Source organism: Acinonyx jubatus, chromosome X, assembly GCF_027475565.1.
Source record: "Acinonyx jubatus isolate Ajub_Pintada_27869175 chromosome X, VMU_Ajub_asm_v1.0, whole genome shotgun sequence".
Taxonomy (NCBI): domain Eukaryota; kingdom Metazoa; phylum Chordata; class Mammalia; order Carnivora; family Felidae; genus Acinonyx; species Acinonyx jubatus.
In genome coordinates this window covers 95,875,698-95,890,447 of record NC_069389.1, presented here as the reverse complement: position 1 = coordinate 95,890,447, position 14,750 = coordinate 95,875,698, and the positions used below count along the sequence as shown (strand labels likewise).

Genomic DNA, 14,750 nt, shown 5'->3' with positions numbered 1-14,750 from the left:
GCGAACTTCGAGGCCACGTCTTGCTCTGGCTGTCCGTGACACCATACTACCCTCAGCGCCCTTGTGCATTTAATAACACGAACTGCAGAGCTAACAACAGTGTTTGGAGTAATAACTGGGTACTATTTTTATATATATTATGTTGTGATGCCTAGCAACTGTTTCACTCCAGTAAAATTACTCTCTTCTTCCTCAAGGAGTTGGAACTGAAATAAACTCTACTATCTGTACCCCCCCAAAAGTTAATTCTCTCTTTTAAGCCTTAGAAAAAGCCGTCCGCGCATACCTCTTAGGCGCATAAGAATGATTGTGAACCAAAAAGCCAGGGCGTGGTCGCCCCGCCCACCGGCTCCTACGTCACCACCCTTCTCGCCGCTTTCAAGCGCGGAGATTGGCTAAAGGCAAGAAAGAGCCCCGCCCCTAGTCTTATGACCCGCGCTGAAGCGCCTTGTCCTGGCGTTTGCAGCACTTGTGGTCGGTGGTCCGCGCTCCTCTTGCCCGGGTTCCAGCAAGCTTTTTCCCTGGTGTTGCTGCTGTTGTTGCCACCGCCACCGCCACTGCCGCCGCGCCGCCGCCTCCTTTGCGGAATCATGGTGTGCTTCCGCTTCTCCCCGGTTCCGGGCTCGGGGCTCGTTCTGCTCTGCCTAGTCCTGGGTGAGTTGTCGGGCCCTCCTGCTTAGTCCCTCAGCCTGGGCCCGGGGCGCCCAGTTCAAAGGCCACAACCTGCAAGACTGGTCCGGGGTTGGGGGTGAGAACCTGAAAGGCTGACACTGGGCGGTGGCGCTTGGCCCAGGGAAGCGAGCCGTGACCTAGAGAAGGCCTGACCGAGGGATGGCGAGGAAGAAGGGCCCGTGAGAGTAAGAAGGGGCAAGTAAGGGGGGGTGGGCGCCGAGGGAGTAGGTGGGGAAGAGGGAGGAGTGGAGCACACACGGGTAGAAGGAGTAACTTGGGGAAGATACTGAGGAGTGAGCGTAGGTACGTGCGATTCTGGGGTGGCAGAGACAATCAGGGGAGTCCTGGTTTCTTCGGATCTTAGGGGCGAGAGCAAAAATTGGGGAGGGAAGAGACTATTGCCTGCGTGGAGAAACTTGGGGGAAGGGGGGAGGGTAGGGGCAGATATGACAGAGTCTGAGGGGGCAGTGAGAGGGCTGGGGGCGGTTTGTGGGCAGGAATTTGAGGCTGTGGAGGAAGGGTAATTAAAGAGACGAGGAATGATGCTGTATTTGAGTTTGGTAGCTCGAGTTTGGAGGGGTAGGGACCTCGGGTGGCCCGGGGCAATTTCCAGGCAAGAAAGCACGGAGGTAAGGTCTGGAAACGAAGGGGATGAGGGGGGACTTTGGTGGGGAGTGAAGATCTGACTTGGAACTGTTGAAGATGTCGATTTTCTACCAGTCGGCTATTTCCTCCCAGCCAGATCCTGATTTAAACAAACAAACCAAAAAAGAAAAACCTTAAAAATCCTTTAAAAAAATCCCCAGCTCTTTCAGCTGGGAGGGTCTCCTAGATGTGAGGTTTTGGAGTCTTTGTCTACTGCCTCTTTGCCTTCAGAAGGTTGTGTTCGTAGCCACACAACTGGCCTTTCACTTCATTTTCGGAGGAGGACCATAGGTAACTTGCTAAAGATTGGGGTGTTACCAAGTCCTAAGAATGGCTGGATGAATGTTGGCTGATTGAGTTCTACCACCCTCCCCCAGTGATTGCTGAGTCCCTGAGGGCTTTAATGCCTGAAAGGTGAACCTTGACCAGAAGGTCTCTTCCTGACCTGATTCATCCTGTGCTTGCTGCTATCCACTGACTCTTGCTGTTTGTGACCAAATAAATGAACAGAAGGAACAGACCCAGATGGGAGCGGGGAGGAAATAGACATAATAGGGGTCTGAGAAGGCACACATTGTAACTCCCATTTCAGTGGAATAAAATCAGCACCTGAAAATAGTGGATTTTCAAACAGTGGACATTTGGCAGCATCTGGAGACGTTTTTGGTTGTCAAACAGACGTTTTGGTTGTCAATCTGGGATTGCTTTTGGCATCTAGTGGGTAGAGGCTGGGATGCTGCTGAACATCCTATAATGCACAGGACAGTGCCCCCAACAAAGACTCATCCACCTCAAAATGTCACTAGTGCCAAAGTTGACAAGTCTGGCTCCAGAGTGATAGTATTGGAAGGGTTCTTGATGATCTAGTCTAGTGATTCTCAAGGATCTTTTTGAGGAGGTGTATGTCAGATACAAACTTATTTCTAAAGTAATACTAGGAAGTTACTTGTCTTTTTCACTCAACACTCTTCACCAGTGTACAGTGGAGTTTTCCAGAGGCTACATAATGTGTGGTGACATCACTGCTCTGATGGCTCTGATGTTGTGTTGTATTCACTTCTCATTTTTGATTTCAAATATGGCCAACGCCAGTAGTCATAACTCATGTAAACCAAAGCTGTTTCAAGTTCTCAGTGGATAAGAGAGTAAGGGGTCCTGACACCAAATGGTTCAGACTCCCTGCCCCTAGTGCAGCTGTCCACATAGGCCAGGAGACGCCTCCATAGCCCTTGTGAAAGGGGGCCATGGAGGCTTCGCTCAAACACAATTCAAAGCTGTAACGTTGGAGTGAAGCGCTTACTGAGGGGCCAGCGACCCTAAGAGAGGATTGTTTACAACGAAAAGCACCTTATCAGTGATGGAACACATCTGACCAAGGCATCTGTTAATCAGTAGTTCACTGCCAATTGAATCTGCACAAACACAACGCCGTTATTGTTTAGAGAAAGTGAAAAAAAAAATAATAGTTGTCTTACTTGTTGGCTTTTGTGTCATTAGATTTCTTTTTTACTGAAAGCTTTTTTGTCTTGTTTTTACAAAAGCAATGCTTGCTCAATGCAGAAAATAAACAGGCAAAAAGAAGCACATAAAAGAACCCATCAGCTCATCTGCTAGTTTGCCATTTATTGATTGGGACTAACTAGATTCATCTTCTTGGAAGATTTCCAAGATCGATTTCCTCCACCTCCAGGTTTAGAACAGGATTTGGAGAAGTAAACGTTCATAATGTACCTAGATTAGATTTTTAGAAGGTATCAGGATGAAATGGAAAGCATTTCTTGTATACAGCTGCTTTTTCTGACAGCTGTTGGTTCAGTGTGGGGCTCAGACTCCTTCATGTGGCTTTTGGTCTAAGAACTGAGCAGGTCTTGAGTTGCTTCATGGGTTTGGCACATTACTTTTTTTTTTTTTTGAGCGAGAGAGAGTCAGTCAGTCAAGTGGGGGAGGGGCAGAGAGAGAGGGAGAGAGAATCCCAAGCCGGCCCCAGCTATCAGCATCAGTGCAGAGCCCGGCGAGGGGCTCTGACTCACTAGCTGAACAGTGAGACCATGACCTGAGCCAAAACCAAGAGTCCGACACGCAGCTGACTGAGCCACTTGGGCGACCCCGTGTATGTTAGTTTTATATATCAGAGTGGATACCAAAAATTTTTCAAGCAGTCAATAAATACTCATAAAAGACCTGTTGTGAATCTTGTGCTGCTCCTGGGTTCGAACGGAGGGGAGGTTCTGTCCTGAATTTATAGTCTCATTAGCTTGAGCACTCAAGCTGTGCCAGTTTCACTCTGTAACTATCCTGGCTCCAGAGGGTAACTCTTTAAAAAAAAAACAACAAAACAGCTGCTTTACAGCAAGCGTAGAAAAGAGTTTGAAGGGTTTATGCATTGGTCCTTTTCACAGAGATTACATTGTGCTGTTTATTTGAGTGAATTCTAACTGACTAGGGAACTTTCTGAAGAAAACCTATATGATTTTTCTGAAGAAAAGCTGTGTAGATGCATTATAAAGAGAGTAGTAGGTGAAACTCATTTCCGAGCATCACTGTCTTAAGGGTCTTTTCTTTGAGACCTCAGAGATTTCAGAATTCTTCTGTGGTTATTGATTTTTGTAACTAGTTTGACTCCTGGTTTTGATAGGGTTGATGCTTCTCAGGGTGGGAAAAACCTCATATAAATATCCTGACTGTGAACTTAAGGGGTAGGAGCCCCTCCCTCCCTCAAGTGTTTATCCATTGCCTGGTGAGCAGAGACCTGAGTGTTATGGGGGGGGGCAGCCAGGTGACCATCTGAAGGAATAGGAGTAAATTTTGTCGTTCCCAAACTCTCAGGTTTTTAGACTAGCCTGTTTTCCACTTTATTTATTTATTTTTGATGTTTGTTTATTTTTGAGAGAGAGCACAGGAGAGGGAGAGGGCCAGAAAAAGGGAGACAGAGGATCCCGAGCTGTGAGATCATGACCTGAGAGCCAAAATCGAGTCAGATGCTCAACCGATTGAGCCACCCAGGTGCACCCCCCATTCTTTTTTTTTTTTTCTTCCTTAATATCATTGCCAGCCAAGTCTCCCCTATGGCACCGGTCTCCGAGAGTGAAGACTCTTATGGACTGTCATTTCCCATTGCCTACTTAGCACAGCACTTGGTACGTAGTTAACCCTCAGTGAATTTTTGTTGAGGGTATTCATTGGTGGGTACTGGGGATGATTGTAAATTAGACCAGCTTGGTCTCCTTTTTCTTCTGCGAATCTTAAATTATGTTTTGCCGAAACAAATTTTTTTTGTGTCTTTGGACTTAGAACTTCAAGATCAGTGCTAAACAATACAGACAGTTTAAACCAATTTACTGAACTATAATCCCATATAATAATGCTAGTATCTTACTTGTACCCCTTCAGATATACCTACATAGTAGTGAGAGTTAGCATGGAGAAGCAGGAAAGTCCTTGGTGAGAATGAGATTAAGGTTTTCACAAACAACCAGTCTCTTCCCTTTTGCAGGTGATCTAAAAGAGAGAAAGTAAGCATGGGATCTTTCTGTAACCCTACCACATTTTGTTAACCTGATTACTTTGATTTCAAGGTTCTGCTAAAATTATTTTAGCTGTAACAAAGATACTTGAAAGGACAGGCTTACTATTTGGCCGTTAGTCATTGGTTATCACATCCGATAGGATTCTGGATATTCAAATATTTGAGTGCAGCTTTCTTCCCCTATATCCTTGGATGGAATTCGTGATCGATGATTATTTCACAGCACTGTAGCTGACCTAAGTGGTCCTTCCTGCAGGAAGACTGCTCTTCCTCCTGTAGTGACAAAAGCATTCCGATCATAATTCCATATTAAAGTGATCAGAGATTGCCTCAGATCCAAAAGCACACTTTATAAGTACTTGTTGGTATGTTGCTGTGCATTGCAAAAGAATTCTGGAGGTCTGCCAAACACCACTCACTCAGCAATAAGCACTTTCCATTAGTTGAATAGTGTTGAACCTTACTTCCTTACCCACTCTCTGATCTTAAAAAAAATTATTTTGTAGCTTAAAATCATTTCATTACTTTTCTTTTCAAAAGAGATGTACCAGAAATCAAGAGTATCAGCAACTGAATGGGTGATTGTACTTATATTAGGAAGCATAAATGAGGACTTGTAAATGAGGAACAGTTAATCTGATTTATCAAACCTGGGGACAGAGGAGAAAGAGTACGTAGATACTGTATGCCTATGTCCTTTTTTTTTTTTTTAAAGACCCTTTGCCCAGCATCATTGTGAACAGATCAGTTTGACTTCAGGAGTTCATAACTTAACATGATGAAAAAAAACCTATAATTAAAATTTGGGAAGGATTCCTTTAGGTGCTTGCTACGTTTACTACAAGGGAAGCTTGTAAGCTGGAATATCCAGCTTGCTTGGCAAAGTTCTCTTAGCTCTGAAGGGCTCGCATGCTTTCAAAGAACCTGTTCAAGAAATACACACTCCAATTCTTAGCGAGGATAATTTGCCCAGAGTCTCATAGCTAATAAATTGGACTGACTGATTTGAATTCTAACTTTTCAGTGCCAAAGATGGGGCTCTTAATCGCCTCATTATATCGCCTCTTAGATTATTGTTTTTTATTGGTTATGTTGTACGACTAGTATTATGTTCCCACCCTGCCCCGATTTTGTTTACGAATATATATATTTTTCAACTATGCTTCGGGTTAGATAGACTTGTAAAAACCTAGCCACTTTCTGCAGCATCTCATGCTCGGAAAAATAAGTTGAATTCTATAAGAGCCTATAAATGAACTTTTTGGAAATAAGATTGAGAAGATATTTAAATTTGAGAAAGTTGATTTTGAGGCATGCCTTTTTCTTTGGAGAATAAACTCTTAGCTCTGTAATTACACACTCTAGGATATATTCGGCTGTGTGGGTTTTTTTTTAAACATTATTTAACTAATTTAATTATTTTTTTATTTGAGTATAGTTGACACAGCCTTGGGCTTTTTGAATTCTTTTAACATTTATTTATTTTTGAGAGACAGAGGGAGCACAAACAGAAGAGGGGCAGAGAGAGAGGGAGACACAGAATCTGAAGCAGGCTCCAGGCTCTGAGCTGTCATCACAGAGCCCGAAGTGGGGGTTGAACTCACGAACTGTGAGATCATGACCTGAGCCGAAGTTGGATGCTTAACTGACCGAGACACCCAGGCACCCACCCTTGGGTTGTTTTTTTTTTTAATGCCATAAAGACTTTTAAACAAAAACGATTTAGCTATGCTAAAAGAAAATACAGCAATAAGGATGGAAATGGCTTTCTGGAGACTTTTTAGCAAAGTGTAAATGTTTCAACTATCAACTTGCCTTGTGGGAAATACATTATTCCTAGCTTGAAATTCATGTCAGAATTTATTGAGGCGAAAACTGACTTGGGGGTTGAGGAAGAATCCAGAAGACTGATAGGTTAGGTTCATGATTTGGCAAAACTAGAAGATTTGCCTTTTTGTAATTAGATTAAGCTATATTTCAGGTCCTTGTTGCAGGATATTTTTGCATTGATATAATCAGTCAATATTTATTGAGAAACTAATATATATTCAGCACTATTAGGAATGAGAGGAGATAGAGGAAAAGTAATAGACATGGTCTCTCCGACCATGGCACCCGTGATGGATGACATTCATATAGAAGGCCCACTCCTAGGGGCTGTGGCATAGATTGGATCATCTGTTGGTAAGGGAGCATATTGGAATTCAAATGAGTGGCAGAAACATTATCAAAAGGGAAACTTGAATCCAGATATATCATTCATTCACAGACTTGGGTCCTTTTTTTATTAGTTAACAAATTACCTGCTGTATACAATAATTTACTGTGACACATCAGTTGGTTGTGAAGTTACAGTTGAAGACTGCTGTTTTGGAGCTTGTGACAATAGAGGGGTTAGGATTTACGGGCATAAAATAAGTGAATAATTCAGAACAGTACAAAAATATACTGAAAGGTGGGGGTATGCACTATGACTGCTCTTCAAGGCTTCTATAGTTCAGGAGATCCTTGTGGAGAAAATGGCTGCTGAAAAATGGATAGCTTATCATTCCAGGTTCTTAATTGTAAGCAACAGAAATAAAATCTGATAGGGGCACCTGGGTGGCTCAGTTGGTTGGGGGTCCAACTTTGGCTTAGGTTATGATCTCATGGTTTGTGAGTTTGAGCCCCACATCGGGCTTTCTGCTGTCAGTGCAGAGCCTGCTTTGGATCCTCTGTCTCCCTCTCTCTCTGCCCCTCCCCCGCTCACGGGCGCACGCGCGCTCTCTCGCAAAAATAAATAAACATTAAAAAATAAAAGAGGGGCGCCTGGGTGGCGCAGTTGGTTAAGCGTCCGACTTCAGCCAGGTCACGATCTCGCGGTCCGTGAGTTCGAGCCCCGCGTCGGGCTCTGGGCTGATGGCTCGGAGCCTGGAGCCTGTTTCCGATTCTGTGTCTCCCTCTCTCTCTGCCCCTCCCCCGTTCATGCTCTGTCTCTCTCTGTCCCAAAAAATAAAAAAAAAAAATTAAAAAAAAATGTTGAAAAAAGAATAAAAGAAATAAAATCTGGTAGTTTTTAAGCAGAAAGAATTTATTAAAAAGTTATCAGGGCATATGCATAGCCTTTTATCCCCCGTTTTATTCTTAGATACATACCCAACAGGCACACATACACACATGTTCACCGACGTGTCCATTTGCATTAGGACCAAACTGGAAACTATCCAAATGCCCATTAGCAATAGCGTAGATAAGTAGTGGAATATTTACCCAATAATAGAAAGCTATATGTACAGAGTGAGAACGTACACACTGCAGTTACACACACCAACCTGGGAGAATCCCACTAACTTAATATGCAGTGAAAGAAGCCAGACACAAAGGAACAGAGTGAGTGCTTCCATTTACATCAAGTTGAAAAACAGGCAAAACTAACCTGTACTGTTAGAAGTCGGGATAGTGGTTGCCCTTGGGAGGGAAAAAGTACCTGGAAGGGGCTTCGGGAGCACTTGGAATGTTCTGTTTCTTAACCCAAGTGGATTCAGCTGTGGAAATTCTTTGAGCTGTGTGCTTAAGGTTCCGTGTACCTTTCCCTTTCATATGTGATAGTGTGCGTCCCTCTGTATGTTAGGCATCAGTAACATTTTTCTTTATAAAAACATGCATATCGAGTGGCTCGGAATTACCAGGGCTCCTGGCTGTGGATGCCAAGGCCTGGCCCAGTTTCCCCGTCATGTCGCTGAACTGCACGAGCGCCGCCAGGCGTTGGACTGCAGTTCGCGCGCTACTGTCACCACCGCCAGCTCTGCAGGCCTTGTTGCCTGGGACCTTGATCCTGCTGTAGCAACTGCCACCTGAGGGTGACACTTCCATTCCTGGCTTCATTCCGCTGCCCTCCTATCTAAAATCTGGGGCAGATGCCTGTGTTAGGTGGAGCCTCGTCCATCCTTGCTGCAAGGGAGGCTGGGAAAGCAAGCATCTGACATTTTCAGCTTTTACAGTAGGTGGTGACATCTGCCAGAAGTTATTAGAAAAAGGCAGGGTCTGACAGTGTTGCACATTTGGAGGCAGCCTGAAAGAGAGGCGGTCCTTCCTCAAGTGAACACTTAGATCGATGGGTAGAAGAAAAGTAAATCTCAAATGTTAGGGACAGTAGAGGCCTAGGGGTAGAGGTTGAATAGAGCATGGCATTTGGGTCCAGTGGAACAAGATTAACCAGATTAAAGGGTGTGTTCTGGGAAAATGGTTTGAGAGAAGTTGAAGGAATAGGGTGGGATGAGATCAAGGATTACTTTGAAAGTCAGCTGGAGGAATTTAAATTTAATATGGGACTTTTGGAGCTAATAAAAGTATTTGAACAAATGTCCTGACAGGAAGAGGTATTGAAGGACCATTAATCAGGGAGCATTTCTAGGGACAGCTAGGAGGCGTCTGTAGTAATTTAGGGGTGGGGTGGTGGATAGGGAATAGAAGTAAATGGCAGGGGCGCCTGGGTGGCTCAGTTGGTTGAGCTCGTGAGTTCGAGCCCCCATTGGGCCCTGTGCTGACAGCTCAGAGCCTGGAGCCTGTGTTGGATTCTGGGTCTCCCTCTCTCTCTGCTGCAACCCAGTCGCATTCTGTCTCTTTCTCAAAAATAAATTAAAAAGAAAACACGTTAAAAAAAAAGAAATAAAAGGCAAAGTTTGGATTTAGGAGGATTTGAAGGGGAAAAAACATCAGTAGAACTTCATGAAGAGAATGAAGTAGAAGCTAATTCCCAAAAATTTTTAAAAATATTTTTTATGTTTATTTATTTTTGAGAGAGCTAGAGAAAGAGGGAGAGCATGAGCACAAGTAGGGGAGGGGCAGAGAAAGAGAGAGACACAGAATCCAAAGCAGGCTCCAGGCTCTGAGCCATCAGCACGGAGCTCGATGAAGGGCTTGAACTCACCAACTGTGAGATCATGACCTGAGCCAAAGTCGGACCCTTAACCGACTGAGCCACCCAGGTGCCCCTAATTCCCAAGGGGGAATCCTCAAGGTCCTGCCTTTCCTTAACAGCCAGAGAAGGGGAGCAGTTTAGAGGAAGGAGAAGAGTGAATTTTTGTTTTGGAATTGTTGAGTTTGAGGTGATAGATATGGAGTAAAAGTGGTCCCCGTGCAGTTGGAGATGTAGGGGAAGCCAGGAAGCTCTGTGAAAGGGATAGCTGTCACAGGAAGAAAGGCACTAGAACAGAAAGTGCTGGAGCCCTCAGGGCACTTCTCAGTTCTTATTTTTAGGTTGGCAGCTAGACTATCTTAAATTTAATGTAGTGGTAAATTTGAACCACAACCTGTACCTTCTGCTTCATGAGGTATGAGGTCTCCCACATGGGTACACACTGGTGCTATTACTATTTTATGCCATTTTCTTTCTGTTCCTTTAATATCTCTGAAAAGTAAAAGATTAACTCACGTGAGGCTTTTCTTGGTTATGTCTAACAGTTTTGAATGCTTTGAATACAAGGAGGATCTGTTAAAGCTAGGGACTTTAAACAAGACCAAGAGATGGGAATGTAAGCTGATGCAGCCACTCTGGAAAACAGTATGGAGGTCCCTCAAAAAACTAAAAGTAGAACTACCCTACCTACCCTACCCTACGACCCAGCAATTGCACTACTAGGCATTTATCCAAGGGATATAGGTGTGCTGTTTTGAAGGGACACATGCACCCCCATGTTTATAGCAGCACTATCGACAATAGCCAAAGTATAGAAAGAGCCCAAATGCCCATCGACGGATGAATGGATAAAGAAGATATAGTATATATATACAATAGAGTATTACTTGGCAATCAAAAAGAATGAAATCTTGCCATTTGCAACTACGTAGATGGAACTGGAGGGTATTATGTTAAGTGAAATTAGTCAGAAAAAGACAAATATATGACTTCATTCATACGAGGACTTTAAGATACAAAACAGATAAACATAAGGGAAGGGAAGCAAAAATAATATAAAAACAGGGAGGGGGACAAAACAGAAAAGACTCTTAAATATGGAGAACAAACTGAGGGTTGCTGGAGGGGTTGTGGGAGGGGGGATGGGCTAAATGGGTAAGGGGCACAAAGGAATCTACTCCTGAAATCATTGTTGCACTATATGCTAACTAATTTGGATGTAAATTTAAAAAAAATTAAAAAGAATAAAAAAAGAATAAGCTTGTCTATAAATACAAAAATAAATTTTTGGAATTTTGAAAGAAAAAAAAAAAGACCAAGAAAGACAGCATATAAAATGCAGGCTTCCAGTTGATCAGAAAAATTAGAAGCCAGGGGCGCCTGGGTGGCTCCATCGGTTAAATGTCCGAATCTTGGTTTTGGCTCAGGTCATGATCGCATGGTTCGTGAGTTGGAGCCCAGCGTCGGGCTGTGCGCTCACAGCATGAAGCCTGCTTGGGATGTCTCTCTCCATCTCTCTGTGCCCCTCCCTGGCTTGCTCTCTTCTTCTCTCGCTCTCTCAAAAAATAAATAAATAAACTAAAAAATAAACCAAAAAAGAAAGAAAGAAAAGGCAAGAGAAAACAAAAAGGAAAATTAGAAGCCAGAGCCCTCAGTTCCATTACCAGATAGCCTTGGATCAGGGATGACAGCTCTGTTCCATACTGCACTTAGAAAAGAATGGCTACAGAACCTGCTCAGGCCTCGGGAGGTCTGTTCAAGCCTTAACCAATACATTTAAGCATTCAGTAACCACACGCTTTAGCATAATATTCAGGCTTGCAGGACAGCCTGGCTTCCGGAGCATCATGACCACAGGCTTTTGTGTACAACTTGAAAGCTGTTGCTGAGGCACGCCTTCTTGGTAGTCCTCTTAGGACTTGATTCTCTGTAGTCCATAGCATGTCCCTGCTTGTAGATGACGCCGGATTGCCCAGCTATCATTAATGCTGTCTTAGCAGGAAACTGCTTTTCCCTTGGGTAATGTGGGAGACAGTGAAGAAAACTGGTTGCCTGTCATTTATGCTGCTGGTGTGTTTGCTGGCACATAGTATTTTTAGTTCTTGGGCTCTTCAGTTTAATAGGGAATGTCCCTGTGTTGAACCTAGTGTAGATGAGAGCCAAGTTAGCTCAAAAGCCCCATGGCTTTTCTGTCCTGGTAAGGTTTCTCTGCCTAAAGAGGTAGCAGGTTGAGAACACAGGAAGTGACTTTGAATCCATGTTGAAAGATTCATCAGCCTTTCTGATTAGTTGGATTTTAAAATGGAACCAAGTGATGAATGTTACATTTATAAAAAAAAATAACGTTTTGCTTATGGATCTAACAACCTTTGAAGGTCTGTTCTTTTGGTCACATGGTACACATGCTTACAAAGAGCCATCCCACATCTTCACATCAGAATAAAATAGTTCATGGGGCGCCTGGTTGGCTCAGTTGGTTAAGCGTCTGACTTCGGCTCAGGTCATGATCTCACGGTTTGTGGGTTCAAGCCCCGCGTCGGGCTCTGTGCTGACAGCTCAGAGCCTGGAGCCTCCTTCTGATTCTGTGTCTCCCTCTCTCTCTGCCCCTCCCCACTCGCACTCTGTCTCTGTCTCTCAAAAATGAATAAACATTTAAAAAAATTAAAAAAAAAAGAATAAAACAGTTCAACAAGACGTCCATGCGTCATAGGCCACATAGCTTGTGACCAGGTTGAAGGCAACAAGACCATAGAACATCCGATCTGTCATTATTTTTGCAGAGAAAGTTCCATCAGCTGGTTTGAGAGAGACCGTTTAACGCCCCCTTCTGAGCTCCCCCTTAACCTCCTTTACCTTAAAAACAAAAGTCTAATGGGCAAACTATAATTGCCTAAAACAAAACTAGCCAGGCATAGGCGAGTGTGGCTATGACTACTAGGAGGCATCCTAGGTCAAGTAACCATTCCTTCTGGAAGGGGTAATGCTAACTTTATGAATAGGAGTCCACTAAAAATACAAAGAAAAACCATCACCAAGATACCAAAGGACTTTGTTTCATCTTAGAGCTGGTTGAACTTCAGTGGTGGATAGGGGTCGTTTTTATTTTAGATATGTTTTTGTGGTACAGTTTCACAATCTTATTTCTTTTTAATAAATCTAGGAGCTGTCTCATCTTACGCATTAGAACTTAATTTGACAGATTCAGGAAAAGCCACTTGCCTTTATGCAAAATGGCAGATGAATTTCACAATACGCTATGAGACTACAAGCAAAAGTTATGTAAGTATTTTTCTTTTTTCCTTGAGGTTTCTAGTAGAAACTCAGTTCCGTTCTTTATCCTTTACATACTTCTGTGGATGAGATTTCATATGTTAACTGACTTAACGCTTCAGTTCTGTGGGTTTTTTAAAAACCTAGATACCTGAAGGTATTCTGTGTAGTGTTAGAAGGAATATTTTACTTCCTTGGTTCTTTGGAGTTTTCCTTGCAGTCGGTTAAGGGCACGTGATCCAAAGACTGTGTGGTGTTCATGCCTCACCACATCGGTGCTGCTTTAACATGTACTGACATCAAAGCATTCCCATTTCTAATAGTTTGCTGTTATAATGTCCTTTGGGGGGGGTGCCCTCTCAATCTTTTTGTCTTATTTTCTTTTGGTTAAGGTCCTGCCTGCTTATAACCTGATTTAAAAAAAAAAAATCAAGAAGAGAAGTTCAGGCCATTTTTCCTTTTCCTTTTGTCCAGAGGACTGGTCTGTAGATGAAGAATCTGAGACTGGTTTCCACAACAGGCCAGCCAAAGGGCAGCCTGGCCATGGGGGGATGTGTAACGTAGACTGAATTGGCACATCCGATGTAAATGCCTGATGGTCATTTCCGCCTGTGTGTTCCTTACCCCCAAACTTCTTTTTCTTTTAGAAAACTGTAACTGTTTCAGACCTCAGCACTGCAACATATAATGGAAGCGCTTGTGGGGAAGACCAGAATGGTCCCAAAATAGCCGTGCAATTTGGATCCGGTTTTTCCTGGGTTGTGAATTTTACAAAGGAGGGGTCTACTTACTCGATTGACGGTATCTCATTTTCCTACAACATTAGTGACAACACAACATTTCCTGATGCCAAAGATAAAGGTAAACTTAAGAATTAGATTTGTGTTCTGTTCTCTTACTCTTTATTAATAATACAAATGTAAATGACTTAAAAGTCATCTGTATGCATGACTGTCTTCCTAACTAGAATGGAAAGTTCACGTCTTTGTTTCCGCCCCACATACAGCAGTGTTCAACACAGTGATGATATTTGCTGTCATTGTTTGCGTACTTTGTTTTTTTAACTTTTTTTTTAAATGTTTGTTTATTTTTGAGAGCCAGAGCACAAGCGGGGGAGGGGCAGAGAGAGAGCGAGAGACACAGAATCCAAAGCAGGCTCCAGGCTCCGAGCTGTCAGCACAGAGCCCAACGTGGGGCTCGAACCCATGAACCACGAGATCATGACCTGAACCGAAGTTGGCCGCTTAACCGACTGAGCCACCCAAGTGTCCCTGAGTGCTTTACTTTGTACTAGGTAGTACCCTAAATGTGTGACCAGCTGCGTCTCAATCCACAGCAGCAAGCCTGGGAAGTAGATACTGTCTCAACTTTACAGGTAAAGGGAATGAGGCTTAATGAGATTAAATAACTTTCCCAGAGGTTACACAGCTAGTAAGTGGATGAGCTGGTGTTTGAACCAAAGTCTGTTAAGCTACAGAGTTCATGCACTTGACTATTATCATTTATTTCGTTCAGTAGTGGGTAGTTCATCAAATCTGAATGAATGAGAAAATCCTTTAGCTGATAACTATTTTAAATATGTACAAGTTCAGTAACCTGAGATCAGCAGAAATGCTTCATCTTTAGATCTTTTTACCACTTAGATAAGATTTTGATTGAAAGCTAAGTGATTAAGTAAAGGCAAAGTGAAGTCAACATCTGTTGTTATTTTGAGACCATTTCAGGTCAAAACGAATTTGG

General features: G+C 43.2%; 1 protein-coding gene across 2 annotated transcripts in view; it reads left to right on the top strand.

Moving 5' to 3' along the window:
- The first annotated feature begins 390 nt into the window (after nucleotides 1-390).
- Nucleotides 391-14,750, top strand: part of LAMP2 (lysosomal associated membrane protein 2) — a 36,213-nt gene continuing 21,853 nt past the window's right edge. For both annotated transcript variants that reach the window (XM_027054346.2, XM_027054345.2), the window contains exons 1-3: nucleotides 391-654; nucleotides 12,901-13,019; nucleotides 13,658-13,871. In XM_027054346.2, coding sequence (XP_026910147.1) covers nucleotides 429-654; nucleotides 12,901-13,019; nucleotides 13,658-13,871 — 559 coding nt within the window. In that variant the 5' untranslated portion in view covers nucleotides 391-428. The remainder of the gene's footprint in view (nucleotides 655-12,900; nucleotides 13,020-13,657; nucleotides 13,872-14,750) is intronic.